This window comes from Anomalospiza imberbis, chromosome 1, assembly GCF_031753505.1.
Source record: "Anomalospiza imberbis isolate Cuckoo-Finch-1a 21T00152 chromosome 1, ASM3175350v1, whole genome shotgun sequence".
In the NCBI taxonomy this organism is placed as follows: Eukaryota; Metazoa; Chordata; class Aves; order Passeriformes; family Viduidae; genus Anomalospiza; species Anomalospiza imberbis.
In genome coordinates, this window is record NC_089681.1 from 67106345 (window position 1) to 67122720 (window position 16376).

At 40.0% G+C, this 16376-nt stretch overlaps 1 protein-coding gene across 7 annotated transcripts in view; it reads right to left on the reverse strand.

Moving 5' to 3' along the window:
- Positions 1 to 16376, reverse strand: part of FHOD3 (formin homology 2 domain containing 3) — a 370799-nt gene that overhangs the window by 50631 nt on the left and 303792 nt on the right. For all 7 annotated transcript variants that reach the window (XM_068195730.1, XM_068195740.1, XM_068195787.1 and 4 more), the window contains 2 exons: positions 11764 to 12653; positions 5118 to 5276 (listed from right to left, as the gene is read on the reverse strand). In XM_068195730.1, the coding sequence (XP_068051831.1) occupies positions 5118 to 5276; positions 11764 to 12653 (1049 nt within the window). The remainder of the gene's footprint in view (positions 1 to 5117; positions 5277 to 11763; positions 12654 to 16376) is intronic.

Below are 16376 nucleotides of genomic sequence, written 5' to 3' on the forward strand. Positions count from 1 at the left end.
GGCTGGACAGGCCCAGCTTCCTTGGTCTTTTCTTATAACTGAGGTGGTGTCAGCAACCTTCAGGTCAATTAAAGAAGAACTGGTTATTGACAAACCCTATGCTCATATTCTTTAGTACATGTGACACGTGTATTTCATCTTCATGCATTCTCACACAACTGCTCGGGCCAGCATCTTAGGTTTTGAGGAAACTGTGCTCAAATAATTGAAGAAAATAAGCAATTTTTTGCATGAGATAACGCACCCCAATTATTCTGCTGCTGGACTCAGCCACCTGCTTGAACTTCCAGCAAAGGATCAAACTGCTCATTTCCTGGACTCTGCCATCCTGAGCTATAATCTCCAAAAGTTCCTAAGAGGGAAGACTTACAAAAGCAACATATGGCTGAGGGTCATGGGCCTCAGTGTGTGATGCAAGAAAGCACCTAAGCAGTTATTGCAAATAGCCCAGCACCTCTGAGGAAATTAGGTACTTAAGTTTTCTCTTTCGTGAGATACTGGGGCTTCTCAGTGATGATGAGGTTGCAGGGGTGTCTCATCTTTGGTGTTTGGTTTCACCTGATCTTACCAGGTGGAACAACAGCCTGAAAAAAATTAGTAACTCAAATATCTGTTTGTTGTTGTGTCCAAAGCTTTCTGTGGCTTGAGGACCACAACTACATAAGCTGCATCACCAAGTACACATTAGTGGGTATTTTACCAGATATGTGACAGGCCTGAGAAGACAATCTGACTCCTGAAAGGCTCTCTCACATTTCAGCTTCCCAGGCAGCTGTTGACAAGACCCATTGCTGGCTTGCATTACCTGTAGAAACTCTTAGAAAAGGTAACAGCATATAAAGGCCAGAACTTCACTGTAAGGGAAGCTGCCTGCACTAATTTTATCACAACTCTTCCAAAAACTATCCAATTTTGAGAAAGAATTACATCTAAAATGCTGATGACTATCTCTGTAAACCAGAAACTGATACCATTGCTTCAGTCAGACCACTCCTCTTCCTCAGCTCTCTACAGAAATACATGATCATGTCATTGCTGGTCACAGAAACTGCAGATGATGTTTTGGTCTGCTGCAAGGAGAGAAAGTGCGGCATATTTTTTTTTAAATAAAGTCTGAAACAGATTAGGGCTGTGATATGCTGACTGTGGGTGTCTGGCCAGCAAGGCACCACTGAGGCCATTCTCTCTTCTGTCTAGACATGTGAAAAAAGGTGTTCTTTCAGGTCACACAAGCTAGCATCATTTGAAACATCCCATCACTCTCTTAAAAAGCATTAGCTAAACAAGTTGGAAACTGCAAATGTTGATGCACCATATCAATGATCAGAATAAAAATGTAAATACCTTTCTTGTTTCAAAAAATCAATTGATTTTTCTTTATACATATCACTATCTAGCTTCTTAACATCAAGCTCTCATTTCTTACCCCTTTTTACATTTCAGGGCTATCCAGCCACTCCAGACACCAATACTTCAAACTATTTATTATGGGTATGCAGGGTGTAGCATACCTGGGTATGGAGGGTACAGCACACCTGGAGAGATTTTATTGCATTTCAAAGATTTACTAAAAGATATACCTACTAATGTAATCAACATTGTGTAGCATCACAAAGCCATATTGTAAAGCAGAAAACAAACCATGCTAGTTTCCTCACAGCATTACCCTAATTTTAGTCTGCTAAATTAACCATAATCTTTGGTATTATTTGATTTTGGTCCACATTTCCTTAGTGAGCAGCCCTTTATAGAGGGATTCACTCATTTCCTTTGCTCTGGACAAGCACCAAGGACTGGTTTGTTGGACTCTGTTCTTGCAGTTGCCTCTGATACATAAAAATTGGGTGCCAGGATTAAGCTTGCTTCTTTTGCTTAACTCCCAGCAAGACCTCATCCATTCTGAGGAGGCAGTTCTTTATCCTGCAGTGAGCTCCAGGTTGTTTGAACACAATGAATGCCAAGTTTGCAAAGAAAGGAAAACACAAACACTTTGGCAAATGTAAGGTGGCAATTTTTTTTTTAGCTGGATTGGCTCATGCTTGCAAACACACGATGTGCATTCCTCTGAAAACACATTTTAAACAGCGTCTGCTTTGCATACTAAGTGGACTACTGCCTTTCTAGTATCACGGCCCCACTTTCTGCCTTTTTTTCACAGCTCAGGTTAGGTCAGGGGTACCTAACCGCTTTAAGACCAAAAAATATGCTACATACTTAGTAATAGAGGGCTTTAAAATAACCGGAGTATTTTTTCCACTTAGTTATATATTTAAAGTTAAAAAGTAAAATATGGATTACTAACATGACTTCAATGTCAAAAGCAAAGCAGCACTCAGCAGGATGTAGGGCAGCAGTGGAGGCTCTACTGGACCTAGTGCTCTAACTATGGACTGAGCAGATGATGAATTGGGCTGTCCTGAACCTGGGCCTGCAGCCCACTGCATCCCTGCTTGCTGCCAGCACTGCTTTAGTCCACTGTCCTTAAAGGAATCATTAAGGTCAGTTTTAAGGTGCAGAACTAAAGCCACACACACACATTCACATGACAGTGACAATGCTCCTCAGCAAAGGACACAACACAGAGCTCACTGCCAAGTCAAAGGATGGTTCAGGTGACTTTTTACACTCTAGGTGCTCTGCTCTTTGTTGGATCTGACAAAAGCTTAAGATGATCCTAAAATGTAGCTTCCCTGAAATTTTAGCAGTGGATGTTATGTTGCCACTGCAATCTCTTTTCCTGCTCTCTTTATATCTCTTGTCTGCTTACTAGATTATCTCTTCTAGACAATTATTGTGCAGAAAGGCTTTTGAGTATCCATTGTGGTACAATTTTTTAATTAGGCAAATTGCATATTATTTTCCATACCAGTCCTGCCTTAATCAACCCATAGATAACCTATAAATTGCATTATATAGCAAATTGCTGCATTATCTGCAGGATTTTTAATACATTAGGCTGATTCTTACACTATTACTGATTCATTCAAAGTGGCTACCAATTATTTCCTTATATTTAGATAGACGTGAACCAGAAAACTTCTAAAAATCTCGATTTAGACTGAAACAACAACCTCTCTTCCCTCTATGCTAACTTAAGGGCTAAAGCCAATGAACAGAGAGATAAAGAGAAGAGACAGAGGAAGCAAAGCTTGCCTACATTGTAGACCAAAGGGGCAATATGGAAAACTGATGCAGGGATCTGCTGAAAACAGTGGGACTCACAATAATGCATTTTTGCATCAACCTGTGTGCTACCTGGCCAATTCTGCATAGCTTAATCCAGCCCTCTCTATCACTATTAAGGTCTGACTCTGTAACGTGCTGTAAGAAAAATAAGTAATTTGGGATTGAAAAGGAAATCTGAATTCAGTGTAGGGTTTTACATAATAAGAAGTAAATAAATATATATAACTGAGGGAAAAAAAGCTCTTTTCTCCATGGACATAATCCTTCCCAATCAATCAAAACTTCATTCCTCAAAGTGCAAAGTACCTGGGCTCTGCTGCACTTATCCTTTTGATTTCAAATACCTGAATGATCACATGAGGATTACTCACACCCTTAGCTTCAAGCTGTGGGGACAGACCTCAGAGACCTTTTCTTTAGCATTGGGCAAGTATATTAACAGCGTACAATTTCCTCATTTCTTGAGTTCTTCAAATTGAAATCCACCTTCATATATGTTTTAAATGAAATTATGGGTTTCTGGCAGCTAATGGAAAGGCCACCCAAAAGAGGGTGTGGTGGTACAAAGCACAGCTGTGGATGCCACAACAGGTGGCTGGCAGATGGACAGCCCAGAGACAAATGCTGGCAGTGGAAAAGGTGGGCTGTGCAGAGCACCTGAAGCCAGGGGACACAATTCTAAGGAGATGATACACAAGTTAATGAAGACTTGTCCTCCTTTGTCAGCCATTTTATGTTGGACTTTGTATGGAAACACTGCCTACAGCACTGACATCTAAGTGGATGGGAGTTGGGCTTGGCTGGAGAGATACTTCTCCCCAGTGTTTTAAAGCTTAGTATTGCAGGCTGCAGTGGTGGTTACATGGGCTGGGTCATAAAAAAATTACTGTTTTTAGAGGGATCTGTCACCTTCATAATACGAGTAAAATATGCATATAGCAAAAAGTAATATAGCTTGGGGAAGAAACGATGTTCTAGGTAGTTACCTGGTTAGATAAATCAGCCCTTGCCTTCTAGCTAGAAGGATCTTTTGCCTTAAGCATTTCTGTTGCAACTGTTGGCAATACCATTTTCATTCTAGGAAGCTTTTCTCATTTTCTTTTGTAGTCAGCAAGGTGGAGGTGGAAAGGGGGAAATAGAGGGAAATCATGAAACACAGTGCCAAACCACTTAAAGGTGATTGTGAATTAATATATGACCTCTGATAGCCACTGGTTGAGATTTGTAGTTGCGCAGATTACTCTTACTAGATGATATATGCTTATTAAAAAAAAATTGAAATGAATAAGACCATAATGAAAAAAAACAGTGGAGCCACAGGCTTCTTTTACACTTCACAGAAGAAAAATGTGAAGAAAGAAGAAGAAAGATAAAAAAATAATGAACAGAGCTCATCTTGGATCTTGGTAAGAATATCTGCAAAGTCAAACATGTAGTGGTGAAAATTACATCATCTGTAATCTTTATACCAACTGTTTTTCTTCAAACAACAGTAACACAGAAATGCTATTCTGGGCAGAACTAGTTGCTGTATTTGTTTTCCATTAGATATACAATCTAGAATGACTCCAACAGCAAGCTGGGCATGAAATTTATTAAACCCTGTACCAGTTGCATCAGCCCTGGTAACTCGCTGCCTATTTTTGCTGCTCACTGTATTTCAGTCAAGCTTCAGACTGAAAAAACCTGACAGGAATTAACATCATTGCTACTCAAACAAAGCAGATAATCCATCATCACTGAGCATGCCCAGCCTCACGATACTTCCTGCTTCTGAGTCCACTGCACTGGTTTCACAAATTTCAACACTCAGACAGAACATAATACAACCCCTTCTCCTTTTTCCATGACCAGTCTGGCCTGTACCATATGCAACATGGGAAAAAAATATCGAAGATGCAGACTTGAAGACATTGACTGTTCTTTCTTACCTCTATTCCTTCCTTGTTTAAGGCATATTCATCAAAGTTCAAAATAGCAGTCTTGATGGTGCGGGGAGGGGGCAAGACAGTCAAGCCAATATTAATGGCATTGCTTCGCTTTGAGTCCAACACAATGATCTCCTGTCGCTTCCCATCTGCAGCAGTTTTCTTGGTAAAGAAGAGAACAAGGTCATTATTCCTCTGATCTGTTTTATAAAGGACAAATCACTCCTTTCACTAATGACTTCCTCCACTCAAGAAAGCTGACACTGAGTATAAACCTGATTTATTTTTAGGCATCAAAACAAGAGGAATTCTTGTAGCATATCCTTATCCTATCAACATGAGCTGCCAGGATTCAATCAGAGATCTGAACACTGCTGTGCAAAGCAGAGCTAGTCTGACACAGTCCTCAAAAGGGCAGTTTGGGGCAGGAGCCAGTCTGAAAAACACCTGAAACTGCCTCTGCCAGCCCAGAGCTCTCTTATGCAGCAGGACTAGCCAGCACAGGACTGATGGGGCAGCAGCTGGGCAGCCAAGGGGCTCCAGGGCTCAATTCCCTGTTGGATGTACCAATCTGGACCCTCTCTCACTTGTGTGGTTGGCTGGGAAACAGAGTATGTCCCACCTGCCTGCCAGCATTCTCCTGTGTTATAAATCCACCTCGGACACTGGCAAAGAAGCCACAGGTGCCTCTCTGGAGGCACTGGCATGGTTTTCTGACCTTTGGCTGCCAGGGGAATGTTATATGACCTTGCTGCTCATTATATGTCTGTCAAGTCCTTCATAGATGCAGAAAAATTTCAACCCTTGTGCTTTTTATAAAGTTTTATTTGAGACTATCGATATCCTTGGATCTTATCTCCAAATACTACAAAGTACAAATAATACCAATATCACAAAGGACTGGCAACATACGCTTTAAATTCTGTTCTAGAGTACACCCAAGGAATTTCTTTCTCTTTCTTCCCATCCTTATAGTGGCAAAATACGAACCAACTATGCAAGGTGATTCAAAATCCACTTATATGGCATAATGTAGCATTGAATGTGGTCTTTGGTTTCACACCTCAGCACGTCTCTTTCTCTCTCTCATCATCCCATGCTAGAAGCTGTCTCTTTGGTAACTATGTATGTCATGCTGGGTAGCCGAAAGGTGAGAGGAAACTGCTCCTCATACTCAGATTTTTTTCCTCCCTCTGCATATATGTGAACATTGTAAACATGTTTTCTGTGGTTCTTCTGCCTTTTCTTCTGCCTATCAGAGATGGACTGAGGAATGCCATTAAGCACAGGAGTGTCGGGAGAAGTCCTGCATGCTGATGTATCAATCTTTCATCTCTTGTGAATTTGATGAAAGCCCAGCAGGAGACTTACTGCTCGAGTCTCAATCTGTGCTCAGGATTGTTTTTTACTACTGAGCTTTGTCCTTCACTTTCTTTGGGTCTGCACTACAGCCACCAAAACACAAGATACCCCACTGCCAGGCCTACATGCTGTTTTTGGATTGGAAGTTAGTAAATATGATTTCATATCATATTTACCTCCAGAAGCACCTCCAGCTGTCGACAGCCCGTAATGGGGAATGCAGCTGAATCATTAAAAAGATACCTTTTTCTGGCATAGCTCAGAACCGTGCTTGCACAGGAAGAGGTTTGCCCACTGGTTCCTGCAGCCTGCCTAGCACCTGTATGATACCACAGTCCTTTCATCATACCAGAACAACTAATGTGGTATGATGCCACTTTTGTGTGCACCTGGGCCTGAAGGCAGGTGTGGTTTACAGGAATTAGGAAATGCCACATGTGTATGATCAGAGAAAGTAAAAAGAGGATTGTTTTTTTTAAACTTAAAAAGAAACAACAATTTTGCAGTAAACAGGGTAAATTTTAGGATAGCAAAGATAATATTTGTTTTCGATGCTTTCTATCAGTTCTGTCAGAACTGCTCTTTTCTTAACAGCTAAAAAGTATCCCCAAAGCCTTCCTGAATTTTCCCTTTTTTAAATAATAGACTCCTTTTTCTTGGGGAGCTACCTGAAGGATGTGAGATGCAGCTTCTCCTTTAATGCAGAACTTTTCCTTCCCGAGCCACTAATCACATCCTCAGGACCACAGTTAGTGGCCAAGACTACAATAAAACCAAAGAGGGCTCACCAGAGACTGCTTTCTCTTGAGTTTGTATTGCACTAAGCCTTTTTAAAACCACCACTTTTTACCTTGTCCTTTGGAACACAAAATTACACAGCTCCAAAGAATTTATGCAGAAGGGAAAAGGCCAGAGGGAAGGAGTTAAATTTAGGCTTCCCACATGTGGTATGGGTAAGTAAGCCTCAAATCTTCAGCTCTGTTTTTAGGCTCCCAAGTCTGACAAGAGAGACATATTCATTTGGGGGACGCAGGATGCTCACAGCTGGGATGATTGCGATCCCTACAGTGCACACAGTCCCTAACAATGAGTTATGAGAGACAGATGAGCTGCACAGGGCATGACTGCATGGAGGTATTTTCCAGAGCTTGAACTGCATATGGGATATAAAATGTTGGGGTGGTAACCCTTTTGAAAAACAGGGGCTGAAGAGATTTTAAATCCATTTTTGGGATGATGTCTGAGTTCCAAAGAAATCCTTTCCAAATAAATAAACGGTTGAAGAAAAGAGAAAGATTTTACTACTATGAACTTTACTACCTTACTGCTAGGAAAAAAATTGCTTTTTGTCTGCAATGAAATTGCACAGGTGGAAGTGTCTGACTGTTAAAATAAGCTGCAACTACTAATTTCTACTACAATATTTGATGACTTCAATCTATGCTTTATAAATTCATTAACAGAGAGTGAGTTAAAATGCTTGAGGGAACAGTGAACTAGTGCACTTGATTTTATATTTTAATCTGTCTTTATGAAGTGTAAACCTTCAACTTCTATATATATTATATTATTATATGTAATTACAAAAGTAATTATAAAATACAAATGCATCAGGTAGTATAATCTGTGGAAAACAAACACTTCTGCAATGTATTAACAATTCTAGTGAATTTAGACCTTTCCAAGACCTAACTGGCCACATTCTCTTGTCCCTGTTGAAGACTGGGTAGTCCAAATGGATTATTTAAAAACTATTACCATCCCACAGAAAGTGATTTGCAGTCTGATGAGAACATAGTCTTAAACATGCCTCTTTGCTTTAATTAATATGGGAAGCAGAAAAACTTAAACAACTTTTCAAGTGGTCATATAAATAAATAATTATGAGCACCAATTCAGAAATATCTTCTGCCTTTAAAGTTGCAAAAGTCTGCATCAGTAGTGCAGAAAAATCTACCTTAATAGTGAGATGGCTATTTTTAATATTTTTTTTAAATTTATTTTATTTCTATTTCAATTAACAAGGATTTAATACAGGAGATTTAAAATGGAATCGCTCAGCTGCCACTGACTTTTTCCAGGATATCTGTATGTAATCTTTTTCAGAAATTCTGGTCCACATTTGTGACTTGTCTTGGCATTTACTGAAATTGCAACAAATTATTTCAAAGGGACTATGTGTCTAAGCATGTGTACATGAAAACAGATTCCTTCCTTTTTCTCTCCTACTAATTTTTATGCCTGTGGGCACATGATGGATCACTATATCCCACAGGGTATACATGAATCAGCAAAATAATACTTTCATGCAAAAACCAAGTGGATGGTAAAAGGGATGAACAACAGCATTTGACTGAGGAGTGTCTGCATGTTTTCACTTGTCTTCACAGAAAAGTAAACACTTTGAAGTACTTCCCAAAATATCTGCTTTGTTCAGTGGAGTGGGAAGGAAGGAAATACTACACTGGTTTGGAGGGGATACCTGATCACTCCTTCTATTGGCAATATAATATTTTATAATATTAGCAATATAATGCAGGTTGCTCTATTCTAAAAAAGAAACCATCTGCAACTAAAGGTGCTCCACGAAATAATATCAATGTGCAAATTTCTCAGTGTGGCATAAGTTTTCCTAAAATCAAGAATCTCCTCTCTCAGTCCCAGCCCCCAAAACCTTGTATTATATCCTACAATTTTAAATCCACTTTATTTTATTATAGTCTATTGTGTTTAATGAAAAACTTCTCATGAGCCAGGAAGTAGCTGTTTATAGCTGTGTGTTGTGGAAATCACAGTGAAGGATTAGAAACTGGAGTAAAATTGGTTACAGCTGTATGAGAGAGTATGAGCACAAGATAGAGCCAAGCCCCCCTTTATACACCCTGACTTTGCTTTTCCTCTCATCCTTCTGGACTGCTCCTTTTCCATGCACCTACTTCCATCTCTTAATATAAAATCTAGAGATTTAACTTCTGATTTGTTGCTCTGCACTCTCTTTTTTCAGCTGAACCAACTGAGCTGTGAGTCAGACTTTACAATATTATAGAATAAACCTGTTTTGGATTGCAGCCATTGGACAGGAGAAACTAGACACAACGGGGAATGTGCTCTCTGGAAATAAACCAAGCAGTCTGGAAAAATCGACAGCTATCCCAATTTAAGTGTAATCTTTGTACCAAACCTCAAGTCTTTTACGGATTCGGTGGTCTGCTTAATTATTCCCACTCTCTCTTGATCTAAGGACCATCTCCTGCTCTGGAAGAGTTGCTGGTTTTCATGAAAACCAGGCAGGAGCTTCAAAAGCCTGCAGAGAGTTCTACTATGGTACTCCTTGGTCCCCATTGTCTTCTCTGCAATGAGACAATGAGACTTCTATGTCTGTGTTATGGGACAGGGTGGAAAGAGAGCCAAAATACAATGTCTCATGCAGAGAGCAGTTATTAGTCGCCAAGGGGAAAGCACCTAAATCATTCCTCAGACTTGCACTAATTTCAAAGAAACCTGCTCACTCATCTTCCAGCCAGAAGCCAAAAGCTGTGCCAAAGCATCAGGCAGGTTTGAGAAGCAAGTGTGAGAGAGGGAAAATGGCCAAGGGTAGTTTGGGAACATGCACAGTGATTGACTGGAAAAGTAAACAAGTCATAACTCCAATAATTTAAAATTTTATCAAAATTTCATACGAGAATCAAAGATCAGGAATCAGCCAGAGTGCTCCATTACAATGCTGGCACTTAGCACAAAGCTAGATTTTGGAAATGGCAAATATGTTATCATTCCACATTCAATTCAAGGAATTAAATATTTTATGGATCTAAGAAAATGCTCTCATTCCTTCCATCTATGAACCATCTGTGTCAGATTTGTATTTACGGGGAGAGAGATGAAGAGTAACACATCACAACGTCACCAGCATTCCTTCCTCAGCAGAAAAGGAATTAGAGAGAGAAATTAATCTCGGCATTGGCCAGATGAACAATCAGCTGAATGTGTTTTTAAAGGTGCCACACCATATGTTTCAGATTTGCATGCATCTGTGTTACAAAAAATTCAGCTGAGAGCAGTGATGGCAGGATCTACACGAGCCATCTCCTTATGTACCTGTTGCTTGCTAGGTACTTGGGGGCTTGATTATAGAAATTCCAATGTTTCCACTTTGTCAAGATGATCAAGAATTACCATTAGAAAATTTTGAGTTAATAAACTGGACAAGTGACACAGAGAACCTTTACTGTGAGACATCCAGCTTCCTCAGAGCAAACAACAATATCTATAATACATAATAGATGTAACAACTTTCTCTAGCTAAAGAGAAGTAAAATATTCAAGGTGCTGACTGTTTTTATATTACTATAAGACATATAGGCATATAGAGAAAACACACAAGCCATTCATTTATTTTAAGAGAGATGGACATTTTTTTACTGTCATTTAAACCGGAAAAAAAAAACAGTTTCCCTGATACCAATTATGCTGCTTAGAAGAAAAGGAGTTTATGTAGCCATGAAAAACAAATGTTCAGGCTAATAACTTTTTTAATGCTACTTCAAGTTCCTCTTAAGTGTAACTATAAAAAGCTTCCTTTTGTTGTTGATTCTAATGTCAAACAGCCATGTCATGAGCCTTTGTGAGTTTATTTTATAACAATACTAAGGAAGAGGGAATCCTAGCTACAGAGGTATTTCCTGTGCCAGCTTCTATCCTAAAATTGCCACATTGTATAAATTAAAGATTTAATATAGGCCTGTTCACCAGTATAAAACAAAAACCCAACACCCCTGCAGAGTTCAGCTGTAAACATGGTCCAGCTGATAATTCCATCCTTCAGAACAAAGCACATGTGTAGACTTTTTGCAGCAGATCCAGTCTGATATTTTAACCTTTCCACATAATGATTAGGAAAATATTACCAAGTGAAGAACTGTCAAATACACAGATATGAATCACCACACTGTGACCTTTTTACGAATGCAACAGAAAATATTTCAGATTCCAGCATCTAGTTTGGCACTAAGCTATGGACAATCTAATGTAAAATTTGTTGGTATTTGTTACCTGGAGTGATATCCCACAACTGGCAGACCTAAGACAGGAGGGTAACCTGGCACATAAACCACCCTAGTCTCATCTCTAGTGTCAGGCCACAGAATATCTTCCATCATAAGCCAAGCTAGAAACACATCCAGTAATTTTCACTGGTTTGATATAAACAACATAAATCACCTAGCTCTAATTCAGAATGAATATCAATACAATAGCAGAAAAAAAGCAAACTGAATACAAGCTGTACCTTTGTGACAGGCAGTTCCTTGGATTTAGACTCAAAGAGATGCTCCAGTTTGGAAGTGTCCACCTTAATGGGTTCCAGTTTCGACCACAGGAATTCTCTGCAGCGTTTGTTGTTTTTACACTGCCACTCAAATGGCCGTACCTCATTCCAAAACAGACGGATGGTTTTCTTCTTCTTTATAAATGCTGGCTGACCCCTAGAAACCTGGGGTGACCCTAAACCCTGAGGAGTGCTGAACAGTGGAGGAGGAGCCAATAAATTAGCAGAGGGTGGTGGTGGAGGTGGACATCCAAACAAGGGGGGAGGCGGTGGAGGAGGCAAACCCAGAAAAGAAGGTGGAGGTGGAGGAGGGGGAGCAAGGGAGTCCCCAGGACCCATATCCATGTCCAACACATCTACATCATCCTCCTCCCCCAAGTCTGTAAAATCCATGTCTTTGATTTTAAGTTCTCGAGGATTAGCCATGAGCTGATCCCAGATGTAATCAGATTCCTTTTTTGTCTGTGCTGGTGTTTTCTCGGGGACCTGTTCACTGATTTCATCTTCAGGCACTGCTGTCCCCTTAGCCAGCTCACCACTGTTAAATTTTTCTGCAAAGGCTTTCACACTGCCTTGGTTGTCGAGATTTCCAATCTCCATCTTTTTGACACTTTCATCTTTGGCCTGCTTTGTGGCCTGAAGAATAGAGATCCTGCTGGCTAGGCTAGTGAGTGACTCCTCGTTTTCCTCCGTCTCCTTCTTTTCCTCCTTCGCCTCCATCTCCTTCTCCTCTTCATCTTTGGGCTTTTTGTTATGCGCATACAACATGTCCAGCATAAACCGCTTGTTGTTGAGGATGTTGCTGCACTGCTCATTCACACCAGCATCCTGAATGGTCTGTGACCATGGACCTGCAATCACACACACAGAGACAGGAAGAGTCAAGGGAAGGAAGTCAGAGCACCAAGAACATGCTTCAACCAACAAAAAAAGCCATTCGCAGGAGGCATGTACAGCTACTCTTAAACTAGGCAAGCAGTTACTGTGAAAACTTTGAAATAGGATACAGTGCTGATACATGGCCTGGTCTTAACGGGTTGGGAGTAATTCTCAAAAAAGGAAGGGGACTAGAGAATAATGTAGTTTGATAGGGACTATATAACTTCAGAATTTGAATGTTCAGGTTTCTCCTGAAATCTGTAAGGTTTCATTTTGGACTTATTACCTCAGCTCATTTTATACAGTGCATAAATTCTCATAACCTTTGGTATTCCAGAATGAGGCTTAAATATCATGTCAATGACACAAAACAGGTTATCATCATACTCTTTACATGGCCGTGTACTGGAACAACCTCAGGAAAATATTATCATATGAAAGAGATCTTCTCTGCCTGATATCAAGGCCAACATGTAGCTGTTTACTTCTCCTCCTCCCACCCTGCTGGCTAAGGAAGGGCAGCTTTTAGACCCTCAGAACCCCCTGGCTGTGTACCTGGGCCATCTTCACAACACAGACTATTGGAATTCCAAAGTAGGCTGTATACCCAGGGTACAGCTCTCAGGGCAATTCAACATAAGCAAGATTTTAAAAGTTCTTTATCATGTGAGAACCTTTATAAAATAATTTTGAACATGCTGCTCATCAATCACTGTTAACCTCCCTGTTATATGTCGGTGTTGAAAGACTATTGGCCTTCCCACATTACAATCATTTAACATTTCACTGCAATGAAGCTTCATCTTTCTGACTACTGCTTTTCTCACCAATAATAAGCAAAATACCATGTCTGAGACAGCACCATAAATAACAAATTATAGTGGTTGAACTTTAAAAATATATGATGTAAGCGTCTCTGTGACTCCATTTCCCTGAATTTAATACTACTAACCAATGTGAATAATGTGTCTAAAAATTATGGTGCTCCTTTTTCCAGTGGGCATCAGATGAAGTGATTAAACATGCAACAATGATAATTCTTCACACTTACTGTATTTCCTGTATGGAATTCCTTCTGTTCCCCATAGTCCTTACACATTTTATTAATACATTTTTCATAAACTGCTTCTTTCATTTCATCATTTTACTTTCATTGCTAGTCTGCCTTCTTTTGGGGTCCTTGTGGTTAAAGAATTTTTTTTGTACCTGTAGCTTGTCCTTTTTCTTAAACTCCCATTTTATCTTGGTTTCTTCATTTATGCTCCCACCTTTTTCAATACCTTGGAGTCTTAACTATCTTTTATGGCTTCCTCTGTCAATGGAGTTGCTTTCTTAGCACAACATCTAGTCCTGTGCTCTGAGAAGGTGTCCTCTTGGTGAGATCTACATCCAGGGCCCCACAACTCCCTGCCTCCCCTCCCTTAAAACAACACCACATTAAAATGTAGGGCCTTGCAGCACAAAGTGTGTGGACAGCAGTGACTCCTGCCTCTATTTAGATCAAGCTCTAAACTATATTTTAAAATCAGTCCAGAGGTTTAACCCCAGACAAAAGAAAGACTTTTTTTTCAGAAACGGATACAACCTACTTTCTTGCAGGTGGATTCACTGCTTCCATTATCTGCTCATTTTTCCTCAGACTTGATCCATGGGATTGCTTTCTTATCAATACTTGCTCACCGGAGGCAGTCTCTCAGATTTCTCTCTGAGGTAGCTTCACTAGACATCACTAGACAGCTCCTTCCCCACACCATACATTTTACTCAGCTGTGCCCTCACAGAGGATTTCCCCCTACTCCAAGCCTTTCCTTCAAAGATGTTCAAGATGGCTACCAAGATCCATCTCACAAACTCCACATGATCTACCCCTTCTCAGTTTCATCAGATGGGATCCTCCAGTGTTTAATCCCTTTGCAAAACTACTCATCAGAATTTGCCCAGACACAATCTCTAATTTGCATTCCCCAATTCCAACCCCAACTGTCCAAGCTGATCAAAGATTATTTCTGTGAAGACTTTTGCTACCTTGCTGGCCTCTTCTGCCCTCCTCTCTGCAGGTAAAGCATTGAAATACCATTGGAGAAACAAGACTTAATGGAAGCCAAATTTGGCAGGATGGCTAATGAAGATGCTTGCATCAAGGGTTTAATTACTTTGCCCTCAATGTATCCTGGCAGAACCAATGGGCCATCTCATAAATGGCAAAATGCTTCTTGGGAATGTCAAAACTGCTAGAGGAAGTGCTCGTTTGCTTTCCAAAACTCCTCACATACTAGACAGCAAACAATTCACTACATGAGTCCTCCTATACAGCACTACTGAATAAATCTTTGGTCTACTGGTAGTGTAGGACAATTTTAAGATGCTGATTTTAGGAAGAGTACATTTCTTAGCTTTTAACAAAAGTACATAGGGACTTTAAATTAGAATGGTAACAGGTCAGTCAGACAAGGCAAGGAGAAAAAACTTGCAACTGTTCTTTATTTGTACTTTGACTATCTTGGACTATGCCACAGTGTAGCAACTTCCTTCACCTGTGATACCTCCCCAGCCTTTCCTACAGATATATCCATCTACATTCTTTATGAGTACAATATCATTCTAAGTAACTCAGTCTTGGTGCTGACTGAAAAGAAATTAGCTCTAAAATTTAGGATGTAATTAATGTAATGCTTCCCAGAAAAAACAAGAAAAGTGACAGATTTAAACTTGAATAATTCAGTCTGACAGTTTATGTCTATGTGGTAATTGTTGGGATTCAGAGTTATCCCTCTTCTTTCAGGACAGAGCAGGACTATTTCACACTGTGAAGCACATCTAATTTTCTTATCTAGAATTTAGAAAAGATAGGACAATGCATTCCATGGTTCAGACCAAAGAAAACTTGAGAATCAAATGCTCTAAGTATGTTATATTCCTTTACCTACCTATGAAAAAAGAAAAAGAGCAATCAACAAAATCAAAATCTGCTTTTTATTCCCTCCCTGCTTGAGCTGAAAGACAAACTTGGGCTATCATTATCTCTCTGGGCAGAAACTCGGTACTCAAGGTGTTTCCCATGCTGAGCCTTTCCAGGCTGGTACCTGGTGGTCTATTCGACTAGAATACCTCAGCACCGTGAAACTGGTCTTTTCCAGACAAGGTGCATTTCATGTGCCTCCTCCATATGAGCTAAGGACGGCTACAGCCCAGACCTATCTTCAGTAGCTCCTATGTATCTCTGTTGTGTGAAGCCTGTCCAACACAGTAGTACTAAAGGCAAGGAACAAACATCTCAGCCCTCACTGCCCTTCCTTTTCCACTAAAATGATGAGAAAAGGTATCTGGAATTTCATGATGAATTGTGTCAGCACAACCGTTTGTCTCACTGGCTGATGTACAGAAAACCCAAATAAATTCTCCAGGAGCTAGAGCCAAGTCTCTGCAACATGCTGATTCAGTAGTTAATATATTAATCTTAGGAGAAGAAAACTGTCTCAAATAAAATGAAACTTCATTTCACCAAGGTCCTACTGTCTCTCAAACCCAGTAACCCAAATAAATTCTGGATGTCCAAGCAGAGAGTAGACAAGACTTGGCCATGGTGAAGAAAGTCATAGACAGGTGCAAAGGGTTTGTTAGCTAATGAACACAATATCAGAGCTGCTAATTTAACACTTTTTTTTCCACCAGAAACCCTTCATTATTGAAAAAGC